The sequence below is a fragment of the Candoia aspera genome, chromosome 17, assembly GCF_035149785.1.
Source record: "Candoia aspera isolate rCanAsp1 chromosome 17, rCanAsp1.hap2, whole genome shotgun sequence".
NCBI classification, from domain to species: domain Eukaryota; kingdom Metazoa; phylum Chordata; class Lepidosauria; order Squamata; family Boidae; genus Candoia; species Candoia aspera.
The window spans coordinates 11,367,342-11,384,869 of record NC_086169.1 but is presented as its reverse complement, the minus strand read 5'-3'; the positions used below and the strand labels follow the sequence as shown (position 1 = coordinate 11,384,869).

The following is a 17,528-nucleotide window of genomic DNA, read 5'->3' as shown; positions in this document are numbered from 1 at the left end:
GGTGTTAATACTGCAAATCCAGTGAGCTGTGCCCAGAATAGGGTTCAAACCTTGGACTGGTGGCTCCTCCATCTCTCAACCCGTGCCCAAAGGCTCACGAGTCCTGGCATCTCACTGCAAAACAAAGGAAAAGCCTTCCAGACCCATCATTGCTCCAAAGCCCCTGGCCCCAGTGAACCCCACGGTCTTTCGGTCCCTTCCCGCCTCCTCCCATTCAGATTGTGGCGTTCCTGTTGCGCGTCACCTGGAGGACTCTATTTATAAAAAGTAAAAAAAAAAAAGGGAGACATCTTAAATCGAGGGGCCCCAAATTTTAACCAAGGTGCATTTCTGGCTGGCTGAGGACCAACCGAAAAGAAGCAAGCCAAAGGCAAGTGCCAGATTCCATGGGTACGGCTGGGCCGTGACCTAGCCGGCCAACATTTTTTGTCTCCCTTGTGAGCTCTTAATGCCAATTAGTGACTGAATGCATCATCACCACAGCCACGAAACAGTAAGCAGACCAAAGCCACGCAACCCAATTGAAGGTCCCTCAGTGGCTCCAGGCTCTTCCTGGCAGGAGAGGGGGGGCTGCCGTGCTGGTGCAGGGGAGTTCTCAAACCACCTCGTGACAGAGCAGGCGAGGCCTGGAAAGGGCCAACAGTGGAGCTGCTCCTCAGGGAAGTCCCTTTGGGGTCTTCCCAGGGGTCCTTTGGAAAGCGGGCTCTTTAAATGAGAGGCCCGTTCGGGAGCCTGCAGCCCAAGGAAGGAAGCCCGATTCTGTCTCTGGTTCAGCAACAGCCCTGGTCCCTGGGGCACTGATTGCGGCTCTCCAGTGCTGAGGAACGACCTTCAATTACTCCCACGGTGCCATCAGCTGACAGCGCAGGAGGACAGGTGTCTCTCCCCAGCAGCTCAGTCCAACGGAGGAGAGGAGGGAAAGAGATGCAACGCAGCCAAAGTTCAGCTCTTCTGCAGCCTCCTCCAAGGGCTTCGCATTGGCTGAAAGGTGCACGCGCGTCCTCTGGATCTCTGGGCCCATTGAGTCGGGAAGCAGGGAAGAGCAGAGCCGGCCAGAGAGAGAAGCAGGTTCCTCTGGAACTCCTACACTCAACGCTCACAACTCCAGGAATCGTGCAACTGACACGCTTACCCTGATAGTATTCCCTACCCCGATTCAGCTGAAGAGGCTCCCAGGCCTTAAAAACAAGCAGCTGTCACACCAAACGAACAGGAAAGCTGCGGGGGGAAGCCAACCAGCGTTGCTGTCCAGAGGCATCACAGGTCTCGACATTCCAGGCAAGCCTCCTTCTCACGGTCTCTGGGGAGCAAGTCAAGCCTTGTGCAGAAGGTCTGTGGGAGTGGGTGTGGGGATCCAACAGGTTCTGCCTGAGCCCCGCTGCCAAGCCGAGCCCCTGGCCCCAGACCACAGAGATGCTGTCTTGCTGGAGCCTCCAATGACGGCTGTCCCTGTATTTTCTTCTCATGACAACCACTTGCCCCATTTTTCCCCTATAAAGAGAATCCACCAGTGCTCGAGGCCTGTCACGACTGCACCTGACGGATGTGCAGAGAGCCTGAGCAGGATCTTGAATGGGTCAGGAAGGGAGGAAGGAAGGGCCACCAGGAAGAAAATTTAGCCCAAATCCTCCCAATGGTGGATTCTGCTGGCTCAACCAGACCAGGATCTAGGGATGGGCACCCTAGACCATCTGCTTATGACACCCTCACACACATTACAAGGCAAACTAAAATTTGGTCCTCATCAGTATCAGCCATTTTGAGAAAACCAGGACCCTCAATGAAAACCCAGCAAGCCACGCGCTTATCCATCTCAAATTTAGGAAGATCAAAAGCACGGCCACAATATTAGGCAGGGAAGCAATGCCAAGGTCAACCAACCAATTTCTCCAGCAGCTGGCCTGGGTAAAACCGACATTCATCTGGGCAGACCACTACCCCAAGGAACTGACGTAGCTGGCCATTCCCGCCCCATGGCAAAGGGTGCCAGGGAGGCAGCCATTGGAAAATCAAGGCACCGCCTGCCTCTGGCAGCAACCCTTCCGTTCAGCAGAGAACTTCCTATTTCTTTCTTCCTTTCACTTCTGCAAGTCAGATGTCACTCTTACGAAGGACAAGCAAAACAACTACCAGATTTTTCCAGGAAATCAGAAGACAGAATTGCATTTTCCAGCTGGAGGTCAGATTCAAGCAAGCTGTGTTAGGGACCATACAGAGAAATGTTAAAACTCTACAGTGAATGCAGAGGGAAGATGGTGCTGAAGAAGTGGGTGGGGTAAAGCAAGCAGGAATAAATGGGTGCTGAAGGAATGTGGACTAAATACCCGTAAAAAACAAGGTCAGTTGAGGTGGTTTGATCTTTTGGAGGGAATTAAGGAGTACTGAATCACAGGACAAATATATGGAAGAACAGTGGATGGGTCAAGAGGAAGTTGACGACCCAGAAAACCAATTGGCTGGAGGTGATGAGATCCTGAAAAAGGGACGAGAAGATTCAAAAACAAAAGGCCCTGAAGCGGCCTATGGATTTGGGGGAAGCAAGGATGTAACGTTATGGAGAGTTATAAGGAATTATGTTGGTGTAAATTAGAGTTATACAACCAGAATGTTCCCTAGAGACAAAGATAACTAGGCTTAGACTCTCATACTTCGGGCACATCATCAGGAAAGACCGATCACTCAAAAAGGACATCACGTTTGGTGAAGTTGAGGGCCAGCGGAAAAGAGGAAGGCCTTCAATGCGATGGATTGACACAATTACCGCAACAAGGGATGCAAACATTGGAACAGCCAGGCACATGGTGCAAGACCGAACAGCATTTCGTTCTGTTATATGGAGGGTCGCCATGAGTCGTAAACGACTCGACGGCAACTAACAACAACACGTTTCCTTTTATTCTTTTCTTATCTCAAGCCTTTAATTGGGGGGGGCTTATTATTTTGTATCCCATTTCTTCACTTTGTAGAATGGTGGTCCCCCCAAAAGGTAAAAGTAGGATGGTGGGCTGGGCTGGGCTGGGCTGGGAAGCAGGATCAGGCATGGTCAGTATTTGGATGGGAGACCACTGGAGCTGAAGAAAGAAATCTCAAACCGCTTCTGTGCTGTTGCCAAGAAAACTGCCTGGCCATCCCCAAGGCAGCCTCCAGTGTTGTGCTCGATGCCAGTACCCCCCTACCAGAACACAGGGTCAACTGGTCTCCAAACAGTGGCCCTCTAGGACCGGCTCTCAACTTCGGAGACTTCAGACGAGTATTTTACACGCATCTTTGCCTATTTTTAATAAAACAGACAACGGGATTCTTAGGCATCTGAGGCAAAAGCCAAGGCAGAGCAGGAGGTCTTCCTCTCCTACAGGAGCATCATGCCCATTGGCCACATGAAGGCTTGGATGATACCAAAGAGCCCGCCGTCCCCCTGGAAGAAGGGAGAGGTCTCAATCAGGCAATGAGCTATCTCAGAGAACCTGCTGCTGCAGAGGGAGGAGGGCCTGGGGGCAAATTCTTGGGAGAATCTCCCTCTTCTCACTTCCCTGCTTCTGCAGTCTGAGTTCGGGCAGGGAGACCAGCCTTGCTCCCTGCATTTATCTTGTATGCAGTGTGCTAGGAGGGCAACAGCAAATAATAAGCTTGACAAGACGGTGACAGCAACGGTATAATCGCGATGGAAAGCCTTGCCTTCATTCCTTGTGCGAATCTTAAAGAGTTCAAGTTCATTTTCCTTGCCTGCTTTGAAAAGCTGAATCTCAGCACTTTAGCTGGTTATTCAACTGGTATCCCACTGTAAAATATTTGGACTCCTGGCTGTTGTTGCACAGGATGCTACCCCAGCCCAAATTTAGGCGAACAACGATGCCTCTTGTCCAAGGGGCACAACGTCAGATAGGAGGCCCACAATGAGAAGTCAGACCGGCCCTTCTCTTTAGCCCTCCCAGCCTCATTCTCCACCAAAGCCCAACGGGTGAACTGGGCACCCAGCATCCTTAGGCTCAAGTGGGAAGACATGCTTGCGCGTAAGCACCACCACGCGCAGACAGAACTTGGCAGCAGCTTGCCTAGGAGCCCAAGGAGCAGAGCTGGAGCGGGGTTCAAGTCCAAGGCTTCACCCAGTGGCCTCAGCTGCTCATTGCAAAATAGCTGCTTCACTGACCAGCTCCTTCGACAGGAATGCTGAAGAGCTGACCAACATCACGTTCCTGACCAAGAAGTGCTGCCCAAAGACTAAACTGGCTGATCAGTTACGCTGCAAAGGTGCTAATTTCTGTAGGGAGGACTCCCCACCCATATCCAACATGCATGCTAGACTGACTCACCTTGAACTGGCTGAAAACTGGAATGACCCCATGCTTCCAAGTGACAGCCGCATTAGAGGACTGCCATGGTCCTCCAAATGCAAAGGCCCCTCTGGGAAAGCAGGCGTGGGCCATGGGGGCTTGGTGTCCCTGCACACCTACCCACCTGGGGGCCATGAACAACATCCCTCACCTCCTCCAACTGGAGATTGAGCGTTTAGTACCAACGCTTACAATCCAGTCAGGAGATGCAAATCTTGGTAAGGGAAGATAGTATAGTGCAGTAACAGGATCACATGAATAGATTTGATCTGTAGGATGGGGAGGGTCAAAGCACTGAATGGCAAGAGATTTATAGGAAACAGAAAAACATTTTGGAAAAGGGAACTTGCAGAAGTTGTTGCTGCCCAAAGGCACCATGCCCCATCATTTCTTCTTTTTATCCCAAGGAAGCCAACAAAGAGACTCGTCCAAAGCTAAACAAACTCTATCAAGAAGAGGGGCTGAACAGGAGACCCAGCACGTAGGTGGGTTTATATCTAATGAATGGATGGATAAATTGAGCTAAACGTCTAAAGAAGAGTCTCAAGAGCAGAAGTTGTTCTGAGCATCTGCCCCAAAAGCCGATGGCCTTTCTTTCACTGGAGCAACAAGACCAAATGGTCGGGGGGGGGGGGGGGATTTTGCACTACCGGCCTGGCCCTGAAGGGGGGGCTGGATTAGAACAAGGGGATCCCCAAAACTCCTAGGGAACTAGGGACCTAGAGAGACGGGCAAAGGCAGGGTAATCACTGCCTTCACACCCGCAAGACTCAGCATCTCCCTGGGAGTCCTGTGAACCCCGACAGCTGCAGGCTCCCACCAGCGCCCTCCAATTCCCACCTCACCTGGAGGAGCATCACCCCTCCCTCTCACCCGACACCGGGAAGGGTAAGCACAGCTGGTCAACTCACCTGCTGGAGCGCTGGAGCCTCACAGACCCCACCAGCAACAGATCACGACTTGAGCAGTTGACAATATACCAAAACAACCCCAAGCCCCAGATTTTGGAGGAAAAAGGATTGCAAAATTAAGGAGCGAGGCAACATTACTGTGGTTTTATCATACCACATCCAAATTTGCCAACGTTGCGGATGATTTCATTGAAATTGTTCTCTGATTGCTCTTCCTGCGTTCTTCTACCGAAGATTTCTCAACAGTATTGCTGGTCAGTAACTGGATAAAGAAAGCCGGCTTGGGAGGGCCAAGTTGGAGTTTGTCCTTCCCACCTCCTGGCTGTGCAACTGTTACAGATTTTGGATAAGTTCCTCACCAGCTTCCCAAACCTCATAAGGCCATTGTGCGATTTGTATGCTTTTGGCTTGGTATATTACGTGACTCCAGCAACTACTGTTTTTAAAGCATGAATTCTAAAGCATTGTGGCGTTACATGAATCCAGCCAACTGTGGCTTATTCAGTAAACTATGATTAAGCAAACGGCAGGGCCACAAGATGTGGAAAGTCAGATACTGTTCTTATTTGGACACCATGACTAGATTTACTTAGAGCCTGTTCTTCTGTCTCCACAAGTTATTTAAAAACTGAACTGAACCATTAAAAAGTGAATTAAACCATTAAAAAGTAAACAATTAAAACTGAACTGAACCATTAAAAAGAGAAAATTACAGCTCACCATAAAAACAAAATAATTAACAGCAGCAACAAACACACACAAAACATCGTGTTAAAGGCTGGTCCACCAAAAGGCAAAACTGAAAAGCCAAGGGCACCGTCAGGAACCCCAAACCACGGTTTCTTACAGCTGCCTGAAGAGCTGGGAGATGAGCACCTTGTGCCTTTCAAGGACCGGGCAGAGCCAGATTCAGCTTCATCCCCAACGTGCCCGCTCGGCAGCCCTGCCACCCTGTCTCTGTTTGCCAGGTTCGAAGGGCGGGGGACCCTCTCCCCAAAGCGTTGCACAGGCCACGGGGATACCCCCCTGAGCACTCCAACAGACAACCCTTCCACGAGGCGGCAGGATCACAAGAGCAGAGGGCAGGGACAGCGCCAGATATCTTCATTAAGAACAAAGAAGAGATAAGCCTGAACCTGGACTCTCCCGTGGCTCCAAATAAGTAGGGGATTAGGCGTTTCTGACCTCATTTTTCACTCCGTCTTTGCCCTCCAGAGCAGGAGGCAGCTGGCACTGCTGAGGAACAGCACCGCCCTCCATAAAAGAGGTTCGAAAGCAGAGGCGACAACGCTGCAGATCATAAAAGCGCAAATAACGGAGCAGAGGCCTGCCTGCCCAGAGAGGGAGCAGCCACGCGAGGGAGGAAAGCGGGCAACAGCCAGAGATGCCCGATGAGCAGGAGAGTCTCTGCAGCGGGGGCTGAGTTTGCTGAAAGCACCTGCACGCTCTGCCAGTCCGGGAAGATGGCAGCCACGCTCCCTCCCGGGCCTGGGGAGAAGGGGATATCCAGAACGCTGGGCAAGCAAAGGGTGGAAATGGTGCATGCACCGTGTGCACTTGTCAAACGCTCCCAAACAAGGAGCTGTGTGAGGCCTTCGCCCCCCCTCCCGCTCACCCAGCACAACCGAGAGACACAGCAGTGGAGGCTGCAGGGTGCAGGGCCGACCGTGCCGCTTGAGACTTTGGGGGGGGGGGGTAAAAAGACAGAAAACTGCAGCAAAGCTGGGCAAGGGTTCCTCTTCTCTCCCACAAGCGGGAGTTTGTGGCCACACTTCCACAGCAGCGTCTGAAACGGTCCAAACGGCACCAAAGTTTCATTCGTTCCTCTGCATAAACCAAACTTTCCTTCCCTCCCTTCATTCCGAAACTCCCGAGGTTTCTCCTGCTGAGCTAGATCTGAAATTGAGCACCAGCACAAAGCTCCAGCCATCCTGATTCACAGGGAAGCCTGAAAATGGGGCGCTTACAAAACCTCCCAAGAGAGGCAGTTCAAGCGTGTATTCCAAATAAGAAACCCAAACAGCGTCTCCTTCCAGACCCAGAAGACACGGTGCGGTTGCTGCCAGGTCATGGCGAAGGCTGAGATTTCACGCTCAAGCATCCCAAGGCAGCCCTGTTTCGCAGAAGCTGGAGCACAGCCATCGACAAAACCATTAAGCCCACCTAGACGAATCTTTCTCCCTTCCTGGCAGAAAGCTGACCCAGATTTAGGGTGAGCAACCAAAGCAACTGCCCATCCCATCAGATGCCCGTCACTGACTTGGCATTCCACTATTCACTCAACAGCTGAAGCTTCATGCCAGTTCCTATGGCATGAAGAACTACAAATTTTTCAGGTGATGCACACACTCGACTTATGTAACTGGCATGAATGATGTATGCCAGCCACATCCAAGCCATTGTTAATGGGCGGCCATCAGATGTTTGGCCAGCATGACCCTCCTCCTCCTCTGACAATGAGGCTTCACCCTCCCCAAAGACCCACCGGCGCCAGAGGAGCATCCCAGGACAGACGGCTGCCAGTTCCAATCCGGAGAGTCGCAGGCAAAAAGTGCAACACAGCCTGTATGTGCACAACATATTTAACTGGCTCAGTGGAAGACCTTGTGGCTGCACTCCCACGTGCTTAGCTTGGCTAATTTTAATCCTGTGCAATTTTGGTTGAACCATCTCCTCGGTCAGCTGACAGTTCAGCATATGGCGCTCATTTGGTAACCAAGTTAAACAAGTTGTGGGAACCCAGCTGCAGGAACAAGCCGTCCTAGGCAGCGCATGAGTGTGCGTGCACAGCTGGGCCTACATATGCCTTGGCAGCAGAGAGAACGGGTGAAAACAAAACCGTCACAGCAATCAGTCATATTTCACTTTAAAAGCAAACTTATTCCAGAGCTGGGCAAAAGTGCCATTCTCACAACCACCTCCTTGACGCTTCAAACTGTGTCACCTGCCTCCCGCCTCCCTCACCAGGCTTCCCTCCCCTCAAAACAAGCTTTCTCCGGGTCCTGGGCCTGCTCCTGCCTTCCCCCAAATCCTGCCAATGATGCAAGTCTGACCAGCACAGTTGGCACATTCACACACCGGGCCAAGCTGCAAGTCTGGGCTCAGCGACGCACTACGAGAGCCCAGCCTTGGTGGCTGACGGGCCAGACGCCGCCTGCCGCCTGCCAGAGGCCCCTCTGCCGGTGGGGGGGTGTCTCCCCAAGCACCGCCCTCACATCTCAAGAGAGGTTTCCAACGCCGGCAGCAGGGAGTCCCTCAGCCCCCACCTCGGGGGACAGAAGTGGCCACATCCAGAAGGCAGGAGACCCCTTCCATCAAGCAGCTGGTTTCACAACAGGCTTGCGCATAATAAATTTGGCCATGGTTTAGGGAAACAATCCAACAGTCACGCACAGGCCAAGTTCGCAGGACATTCTGTCCTAAAGTGGCATTGCCCTGTGGGGGTTCAGCCACTCTATCTGCATGGCACCCAAAACCAGCAACCCACACTTAGCCTGGCACGTCAACGAAACCTCCGTGGTCTCCCTGCGGATCAATCTGTCATCCAAACTTGGGGAAATGGTTTGACTGAGAAAAATTCAATTCTGTTAACTATGTATTTCACCGAGACAGCCAGCTTCAAAGAATCTTCATCCCATTCGACAGGAGAGTGACCTCGCCGCCCCCACACACACACGCAGGGAAACTGTTAGAAAGCAACTTACAATTCTGTGAGAACCTGCGAGCCTTTGCAACAGAGCCTGGGTTCACACAGCATGCTTATCAGCTCCGGCTGACTGAAGCACTATTTGCTCAATTAACCCAATCTGGGAGTTTGCATGACATACAGAAGGATGATAAATTAATCACATTGGCTGTATCGCTGGGCCAAAAAAACTCATCAAGGTTAAAAATAAGAAACTTTAACTTATTGTGCAAATGCAGCCAGACTGGTTCAAATGCTGGGCCATGGTTTAACTATAGCCAATTAAATGAGCTATAATATAATCATAAATCCTGTTATATAGCGCAATTCTCACACACATTAAGCCAAGTCCAAACCCACCCAGCCGCATTATTGCTTGGCATACTGTGGGAACGAAACAAGGGTGACTGGGATCCCATCCCTTACAACTTAGCGCGCCCCACCAGGTAGGGTTCATCAACTAGCTGACTTAAAATGGTTTTCATGGCTTAGGTGGTTTATTCAGTAAATTAGGGTTAAACAGAGCCTATCTCAGAAGAATGACACCCGAACCTGCTCCAGGCCCAACGAAGCTGCCCATCCGCGCGGCTTCCTTCTCAGACCGAGGGTACGAAATACACAAGCGAGCGCGCTGCTGAAAATACAACCGTCCTCCGAAGGGGCAGGAACGCGCAGCTTGCCCGCCGGGAGCTCTTCTCCCGAGCCCTCCAACTCTGCACGAACGAACGGCCGAAAACAGGGCTCCTCCTGCCTCGCCGGGGCGAAGAGCTCCCTCCCCGCGCCAGCCGCCCCTCGGCCCGCCCAGGGCCCGGCCAGGCGTCCCCAGAAGCCCGCCGGCCAGGCCGGGGCCGCAGCTCCACCCCCGCTGGCAGGCACGGCCCCTCCGACCCTCCCGGCCGTCCCGCCGAACGCGATGCGGGCGGGGCGGGGCTGGGGGACAGCGAAGGACGGGCTCGCCCGCGGCGGAGGGGCCACCCGAGCCGTCCTTGGCCGGGCGGCGGACCTGCGCGGCGGCGGGGTCCGACTGACCAAGGGAGGGCCCCCGGCTGCCGCTCCGCCGGCCCGGCCTGCCCGCTGTCTGCGAGCACCGGCGGGCACGGGCGCAGCGCCCTCCAGCACCGCCGCTCCGGCGCGGGGCCCGCTGCCAGAAGGCCGGCTCAGCGGCGGCTGTCGGGCGGGGGCGCCTGCCTGCCTGCCTGCCTGCCTGCCCCGGCGCCCTCGCCGCCTTCCATCCCCGGAGACCGGCCGTCAAGGGCGCCCCACTCCCCGCGGCCGGCCGGCCCCGCCGACTTCCGGCCCGCCCCCTCGCCGGCCCCCTCCCTCGCCCCGTCCCGTCCCCGGGGCTGCTGTCCGACGGCGCGGACGCCGCACGCGCCGGCCGCCGCAGGACCCCTGGCCCGGCGCCCGCGGGCCCCGGGATGCCCGCTGTGGACGGAAGCGCCCGGCCCGGCCCGGCAGGGGGGCCCGCCGCCTCCCCCACCCGCTCCCTGCCTCCCGCGGAGGGCCCGGCTGGCGCGCGGCGCTCACCTGCTGCGGGCTCGGCGAGGGCCTCCCTCAGGGCTCCTCCGTCCGCGGGCGCGCGTGGCTCCGCATCGGCGGCGGGCAGAGCGCCTTCCGGGGCCGGGCGGCTCGCCTCCCTTCCGCGCTCGCTGCTCCGGGGACGCCGCCAGCCAGCCAGGCAGCCAGCGAGGCAGGGCAGGGCGAGGCGCGGCGCGGGAGGCAGCCCGGCGCGGCGGGCCGAGGACGCGGGGCAGGCGGCGCGCGGGGACCAATCGCCGGGCCGCGGCGGGGAGGGCAGGCCGTCCTCGCTGCCTTCCTCCGCTGCCGCGCTCGCGCGTATCCCTCCGCCTGGGCCGGCCATGGAGCGCGGGGGGCGGGCGCCGGGTCCGTGCCCGGCGGGGGGGCCGCTCCTTCCACCGCCGCCGGCGGGGCGGGCCGGGCCAGGAGGCGGCGCCGCAGCTGGCGGGGCCCGCGGAACGCACCGGGGGGCTCCCCCATCCCCGCCGCGGCGCGTCCTCCGGGCTCCTCTCCCGTGGAAGAGGACCCCTGCCCGCCCCCCGTCCTGGATCCCCCCGTCCGACCACCCGAACCACGCGCGGCCTCAGCAGGACCGGCCGGTTTGCGGACTAGCCGCGGCCGCCGATTCCCCCTACCGCCCGAAACTCGGGCTCAGCGACCCGGAATGGCTCCTTCCACGCAACGGGAGGGCCCCGGACCGTCCGGAATGGGCTGGCAGGTGCCCGGCGAGCACCCGCCTCCCCGTCCCGGAGGAACGGACGGGCTTTCCAGGTCCCGCCACGCGCGGAAGTCGCCGCGGGCTAGTTGAGTGCCCAGACACACACCTGACACGCGTGTCCGCCCAGCGCAACCGGGCTCCGGGCACCGTCCGAACTAAGGGGACCGTCACGGAGGAGTCGTTTGACGCCTCGCGGCCTCGGAGCAGCCGCCCCACCTTCTCGGACGGACCCGGGGCAGAAAAAGGCGTTTGGTGCGATCACACTTGCGATCCACCCGGCTGCGGGTGGGACCGTGCGGTCCTCGGTGCCTGCCTGCACGTCTGCAAAGAGCGCCGGGGGCACCACGAACTTGGGGTCCCGGGATGCCCTGGGCCCCCCTTGCTTCTCTCTGGTCCTGCTCGCTCGAGCTGCGGCTTCGCACGGGGAGAGTGAAGGGGACGCGGCCCACGGCGGGCACCAGGCAGCGTCCTCCCTGACGCGCCCCCTTCACGGGAAGGCCCCCTGCGCCCGATGCCCGCGGGGGGGCCCGAGCAGCGCGGCCTCCCTCATGCCCTGCAGAAACCGCTGCCCCCTCCTGCGGGCCGGGGGCTCATTCCCCGCTAATCTACCGCTCCCCCAGCCGCGGGGATCGGTCGCGAGCAAAACTCAGGTCTGAGCGAGCAGGGGCCTCTGCCACGCGCGCCTCCCTAGCAAGCCAGCCCCGCAGGCTGCCGTCGGGGGCGAACCCACCCCGGAGGCGAGGAGGGTGGCCTCGTGCGCTCACACGACCCGCGCAGCACAAGCACGTCTGAGCGCCGCCGGGGAAGCAGCCGGGCTGCGGGCGGGACTACTTCGTGCGAGCGGCGGAGGGACACGGTGTTTACGGCGAGGCTGGCGGTGAAGCCGCCAAGAGAGCGGGGCGGGCCTAGCCGGGCCCTGGCGGAGGACGCCCCGCTCTGCCCTCTCGCGGCCGGTCTTTTAACGCCGTCGCCCGACGACGCCGCGCGGCCCCGCCCCGCAGCATTGGCGTCACGCGTGCGTCACCGTCTCCCGCGCGACCAGACGGCGCGCGCCTACGCCCCCTCGCGGGAGACTGCCGCCCCGCCCCGCCGGGCTCCTCCCCTTCGGGACGCGCTTGCGCGGGGGCGGCGCGCGGACGGGCGGAGGCGGGCGGGCTGGCGGCTGGCGCTTCGCAAATAGCCCCTACGACACAAGCAGAGTTCGTCCTCCTTGGCAGGGAAATGCTTCCCCCCCCCGCCCGCGGACAGAGCTGCCAGAAGGCCCTCTTGGGTTAGAGCAGTAATTGCTGCGTTATGCAAAGGGGGGAGCACTTCTTTTTTCCAAAATGTTGACTTATAAAATTACTTCGGTTTCCTTTTCTTTCCTCACCTCTACAAATTTTTGATGGGTTCGCTAGAAATGGATATAGTAGCTGTATTTTAAAAAAAACACCCTTTATTAATCCATTTACTTTTTTGTTGTTTATTCGTTTAGTCGCTTCCGACTCTTCGTGACTTCATGGACCAGCCCATGCCAGAGCTTCCTGTCGGTCGTCAACACCCCCAGCTCCCCCAGGGACGAGTCCGTCACCTCTAGAATATCATCCATCCATCTTGCCCTTGGTCGGCCCCTCTTCCTTTTGCCTTCCACTCTCCCTAGCATCAGCATCTTCTCCAGGGTAATCCATTTACTTATTTTGCAAAATTTATAGAGTACCCCAATCGTTGCAACTTGTTGCTGAACAAAAAGCCAGATAAGACGGTCGTAGGTGAAATAGCAAGGACGTCAGCCAGGCAGCTAGGTGCAGATTAGGCTGCGCTACCCTGTTTCTCATAGCTACCTACGGCTGTGAAGTGGGACCATGAAAAAACGAGGCAGGAGGAAAATCGACTAGCTTGGGCTGCGGTGCTGGGGAAGGCTCCTGCCCATTCCTTGGTCAGCAAAGGTGACAGACAAGCGAGTGCTGCAGCGTATAAAACCAACGTATCGCTGGTGGGCAAAATCACAAAACCCGGCCTTACTTGTTCTGGCCATGTCATGCGATCAAACTCGCTGGAAAAGGCAGCTCTGCTCGGAATGGTCAGTGGTAAAAGGGAACGGGGCCGCCAACGAACGTGGTGGCGGCTGGACACCGTCAAAGCAGACACCAGCCAGAGCACAAAAGAATAAAAGAAGCTGTACCAGGTCGGAAAAAGTGGAGAGAGCTGGTCCATAGAATTGCCAAGAGTCGGACACGATTGAATGGATAACATGATCATCCAAGAAATAAAAACAGCTTTCATATTTACTCAAGATGAGCTCCTACAGCCAATCACTTTGAACTGAACGCGTGTTGGAATAGCATGGTTTTAACTGCGCATCTTGGGGGGGGGTGTTCTCAGCCGGCCGCTTCTGGAACAGAGCCGCGGAAATGTTTTGTGCCGTGGATCCAACGAAGCCTAGGGACCCCTTCCGAGAAAAACGTATGCAATACACTCTCAAGACCTGCAGACAATCAAACCAATTTTAAAGGAAACCAAATACGCTCAGATACAGTTACCAAAATATTTTGAAAATAACCAATAATGTAAGAGTAACATATGTGAAAACAAAGCTGTCATTTTCCCCCATCCAAGTTCATGGGTCCCCTGAAATCTATCCACAGACCCCCATCAGGGACCCAGGTTGAGCAACCCGGCTCTGGAAGTTTGGACCAGGCAGGCAGGTTCGAGTCTGCCAGGCGCTGCCCGACCGAATCCGGTGCTGCACCGTAAAGGCTTCCAGGATGATAATCAGCCCTGGAACTGGGCCCAGGAGCTGGTGCGCTGACCTAAGAATTGGGGTTACTCTGCAGCGGCAGAGGTCTTTAAGATTATTTTTATTTTTATACACCTCCCACCTCACTACAAAAGTGACTCTGGGCGGTGAGCTCTCCCACAACTAGCCTGGCCACCCCTTTGGGACCAGCCAAAGCTTGTGAGTTGCCTCCCAAGGCTGCCTCGCACAGCGTGCATCGCAGTTGCCCAAACGCGGGGTGATCGGGGCGTGAGACACCGCGGCTGGGGTGTCCTGCTGCAGCTGGGTTGCGACTGGCGCACCAGGCAAAGCTGGGGAAAGGCACAGCTGCCACTCACCGCTTCAGCACGAGACACGACTGCAGAAGGACCCCCAAGGCAAGAGCCAACTCCTTTGGGGGAAGTGTGACCTCGCCCAGAGTAACCGCCGGGCCGGTGTCGAGAGACTGCAACAAACAACTTCCTCTTGGGTTTGGTCTGAACTTGCCTCATGCCATCGGAGCCCCGACAGCGTCCAGACATGAGTTCAGCCTTTCCACAGCCTTTCCAGCACGTAGGGTGGCGATGCATGGCTGGGTGACGTCAGCATACGGTTGGCACCATACCCAGACCGACAGCTGACCTCTCCCAGCAGGTTATAGAGATGTTGGGGAGAGCCCCAAGCCCTGAGCAAGCCCACATTTGAGTAACCAAGACCCAGAGCACTTCCCCCACTGCTACCAGCTGGAACCACCTACTCAGGTAGGAGCAGAATCACCACAGAATAGCACCCTCAATTCCCCAAACCTGCAGGCATTCCAGAAGGATACCAAGGTTGATGGTACTGAATGCCATGAAGAGGTCTCATGGGACCAAGAAGGATGCACTTCCCCTTCCACCTGGATCCTGCTGAGGGTCATCAACCCGGGCAACCCATGTCCCTTCTGTCCCAGATCCAGGCCTGAACTCTGACTGATGGAGATCCAAATAACTGACCTCTTCTAGGGTCCTTTGTGGCTGATCCCCACCACCTTCTCAACCTAACCTAACCTAAAAAAAGGGGAGGCTGGGGATGGGGCAGAAGTGATCAAAGATGTCTGAATCAGGAGAAGGATGCACCACCAACTCTTTCAGTGCAGGTGGCATTACACCCTCCTTCAAAGAGGCATTGACCTTCTCTCAGGTCGATGAGGGGCCATCATGAGAATGTCCTACTTATTCCTTCTTGTTGTATAACCAGTTGCCAGTCATACAAGAATTTCTCCTTTTATTCCACGTGTTCAGCATTTGCTCAAGAATCTTTAAAGGTTTTAAAAGTGCAGGTAAAAGCTATTGGATCACCTCCTTTGCAGATGACATGTTGATTCTTTTTCAGCACAATCCGTTCTTCTGTAGGCTTGGTAATTCTGAATTTAATCATATATCCAGCAGTTTTCCTGGAACAACAGGTAAGGTTAGTTATTTCCTGTTCTCCCCAGGAAATAAAACAGCCAATGTATAGATAGCTTCAGCCAGTGTGGTTTGGAACCCAGGATTTATGGTTAGCCTGGTGTATGAATGCATCCAGGGGGAATATAAGATAGCTCTGCTTTAGCTACCATGGGCAGGCAGCTTGCCTAGGTTTCTCATAAGGAACTGTGCTCCTGCTTCAAAGAGAGAGCCTAGTCAGATCCACCTATCCAGGATCTTTCCTTTGATTTTTATGTCTTTCCACCCAGTAAATGTCTCTCTCTCTCTCCAGGCATCTCCAGCAGGCATTTCCTTTATGGCCATTGTCTTCTATGCTGGATTATTGGAAAAATTTAACCTTCATCTCCTGGGGATGATTCACTCTGTACTGACCTTCTCCAGTTGTTTTCCACTTTCAGAATAACAACGTCCTGCCTTCACAACTAAACAAAAATGAACGAAGGGCTAAGAATCTGGTTCCACCCTGGCCCAATTGCTGAACAGTTCCAGCCAGTTCCACTTGGATCAGAAGAGGCAGCATTTTCGATAAATCTGTCTTGGGGGTTCCTAAGTTTCAAAGCACCCAGGCAGCCTAAATTTAGCTCCTAGACACACATCTCCCCACCCTCTCCTTGCACCAAGAGCTGTGACCTCACTCCCAGTCTAGGCAGCAAGTGGCAGCTGCCCCGATGCCTCCCTTCCTGCAGGCCTGCCATACTGTAGTGGAAACATCCCTACAGCTTCAGTTCTGAGTCACTGCGAAGAAAGCGAATGCAGATGCCCTTCTCGGACCACTGTTCTTTCCCCTCCAACTTCCGGTCCATGTTCAGTAGACCTCAAGGCTATTTTTGGCCTGCTTAATTACAGGGAAGAATTGGTCAGCACCCAGGACAGAGGCCTCCGGGAGTGGTTAAAAAGCTGCCCTCCCCGCCAGAGTCATCTGCGTGGTCAGGGGCAGCCATTTGCGGAGCAGCCGTAAGGTCACAGCCCTTCCAGAGGCTGGATAGGACAGACGTGCAATAAACATGAAGAGGCCTTCTTTACCTCCTGCCCTTGGGAACATTCTCCATTGAGGTCTGCAGACCCATCTCACCCTCCTCTTACTCTAGGGTAGGGTTCCTCAACCCTGGCAACCTGAAGATGTGTGAACTTCAACTCCAGAATTCCCCAGCCAGCATGGGGGATGGCTTAGCTCTACGCCATCCTCAGCCTTAGCATCCTTAGCTCTATGCCATGCTGGCTGGGGAATTCTGGGAGTTGATGTCCACACATCTTAAAGTTGCCAAGGTTGAGAAACACTGCTCTAGGGAGCAGCCTTCCCCACCGCCACCACTATTTCATTACAGGTACTCCTTGCTTAACAAGCATTTGCTTAGTGATGGTTCAGACTTATGATGGTGCTGGGAAAAAACAACTTACAACTGGTCCTCACACTTATGACCATCACTGCATCCCTGCAGTCACGTGATCGCGATTTGGGCGCTTGACAACCAGTTCACATTTGTGTGTGGCAGTGTCCCATGGTCACCATTTTTGATCTTCCCAGCCAGCTTCTGGCAAGCAAAATCAATGGGAAACCATGCGATTCACTTAACGACCATGCAATTTGCTTAACAACTGCTGCAAAAAGGGTCATAAGATTGGATTGGATTTGCTTAATGACCACTTCACTTAGCAACTGAAATTCCAGTCCCAAATGTGGTCATTAAGAGAGGACCACCTGTATTGCATGTCCTGGGTATGTTTGCCTAACTACATGCTATTTATTCATGTACTTATTTATCAAACCTATATGCCACCAAAGCATAAACGATTCATAGTGGCTTACCACAAAATTAAACCAAGAAAACCAGCAGATCCAAATAAACCAGCTACAGTGAATAAAGCACAATAATAATCAATATGTAAATCAATTCATAAATAAAATCCAGTTCCGGGCAGCACTCACTCAGTTCCCAAAGTCCCTCTGGAAGGGTTTGGTCTTTGCTACCTTTCAACAGGCCATCACCAACATGGCCTGCCAGAATAAGGGATCCAAGATGAGAAAACCAGCCGTTTCTAGCTCACCCCACCCCACTCCACCAAAATAGAGAACTGTAAGCACCCTCTGGTGGTAAGCAATGTCAGGCAACAGTCACAAAAAGAGTAAGAAAGAGTGAGCAAAATGCAGCCATGAGACACAA

The 17,528-nt window shown here is 55.0% G+C and overlaps 2 protein-coding genes across 4 annotated transcripts in view; one reads left to right on the top strand and one right to left on the bottom strand.

Annotated features, from left to right (window-relative positions):
* The window catches only part of MEF2D (myocyte enhancer factor 2D), a 98,487-nt gene extending 87,872 nt beyond the window's left edge, over positions 1 to 10,615 (bottom strand). For all 3 annotated transcript variants that reach the window (XM_063316751.1, XM_063316753.1, XM_063316754.1), the window contains exon 1: positions 10,455 to 10,615. The gene's annotated coding sequence lies outside the window, so the exon portion shown is untranslated. The remainder of the gene's footprint in view (positions 1 to 10,454) is intronic.
* Positions 6,634 to 12,343, top strand: LOC134506517 (collagen alpha-1(I) chain-like). The gene is made up of 5 exons (XM_063316737.1): positions 6,634 to 6,780; positions 7,722 to 7,807; positions 9,489 to 11,216; positions 11,291 to 11,813; positions 11,855 to 12,343. The coding sequence occupies exons 1-5, from the start codon at positions 6,634 to 6,636 to the stop codon at positions 12,341 to 12,343; spliced, it is 2,973 nt and encodes a 990-aa protein (XP_063172807.1).
* Positions 12,344 to 17,528: the final 5,185 nt, after the last annotated feature.

Bases quoted from the DNA above. Each gene is read 5' to 3' on its own strand.
- LOC134506517 (XM_063316737.1), top strand. From the start codon at position 6,634: ATGAGCAGGAGAGTCTCTGCAGCGGGGGCTGAGTTTGCTGAAAGCACC. The intron at 6,781-7,721 runs GTGCATGCACCG...CCCTCCCCAAAG, and splicing joins GCAAGCAAAGGGTGGAAATG to ACCCACCGGCGCCAGAGGAG. The intron at 11,814-11,854 runs GTCTGAGCGAGC...GCGCCTCCCTAG, and splicing joins CGGTCGCGAGCAAAACTCAG to CAAGCCAGCCCCGCAGGCTG.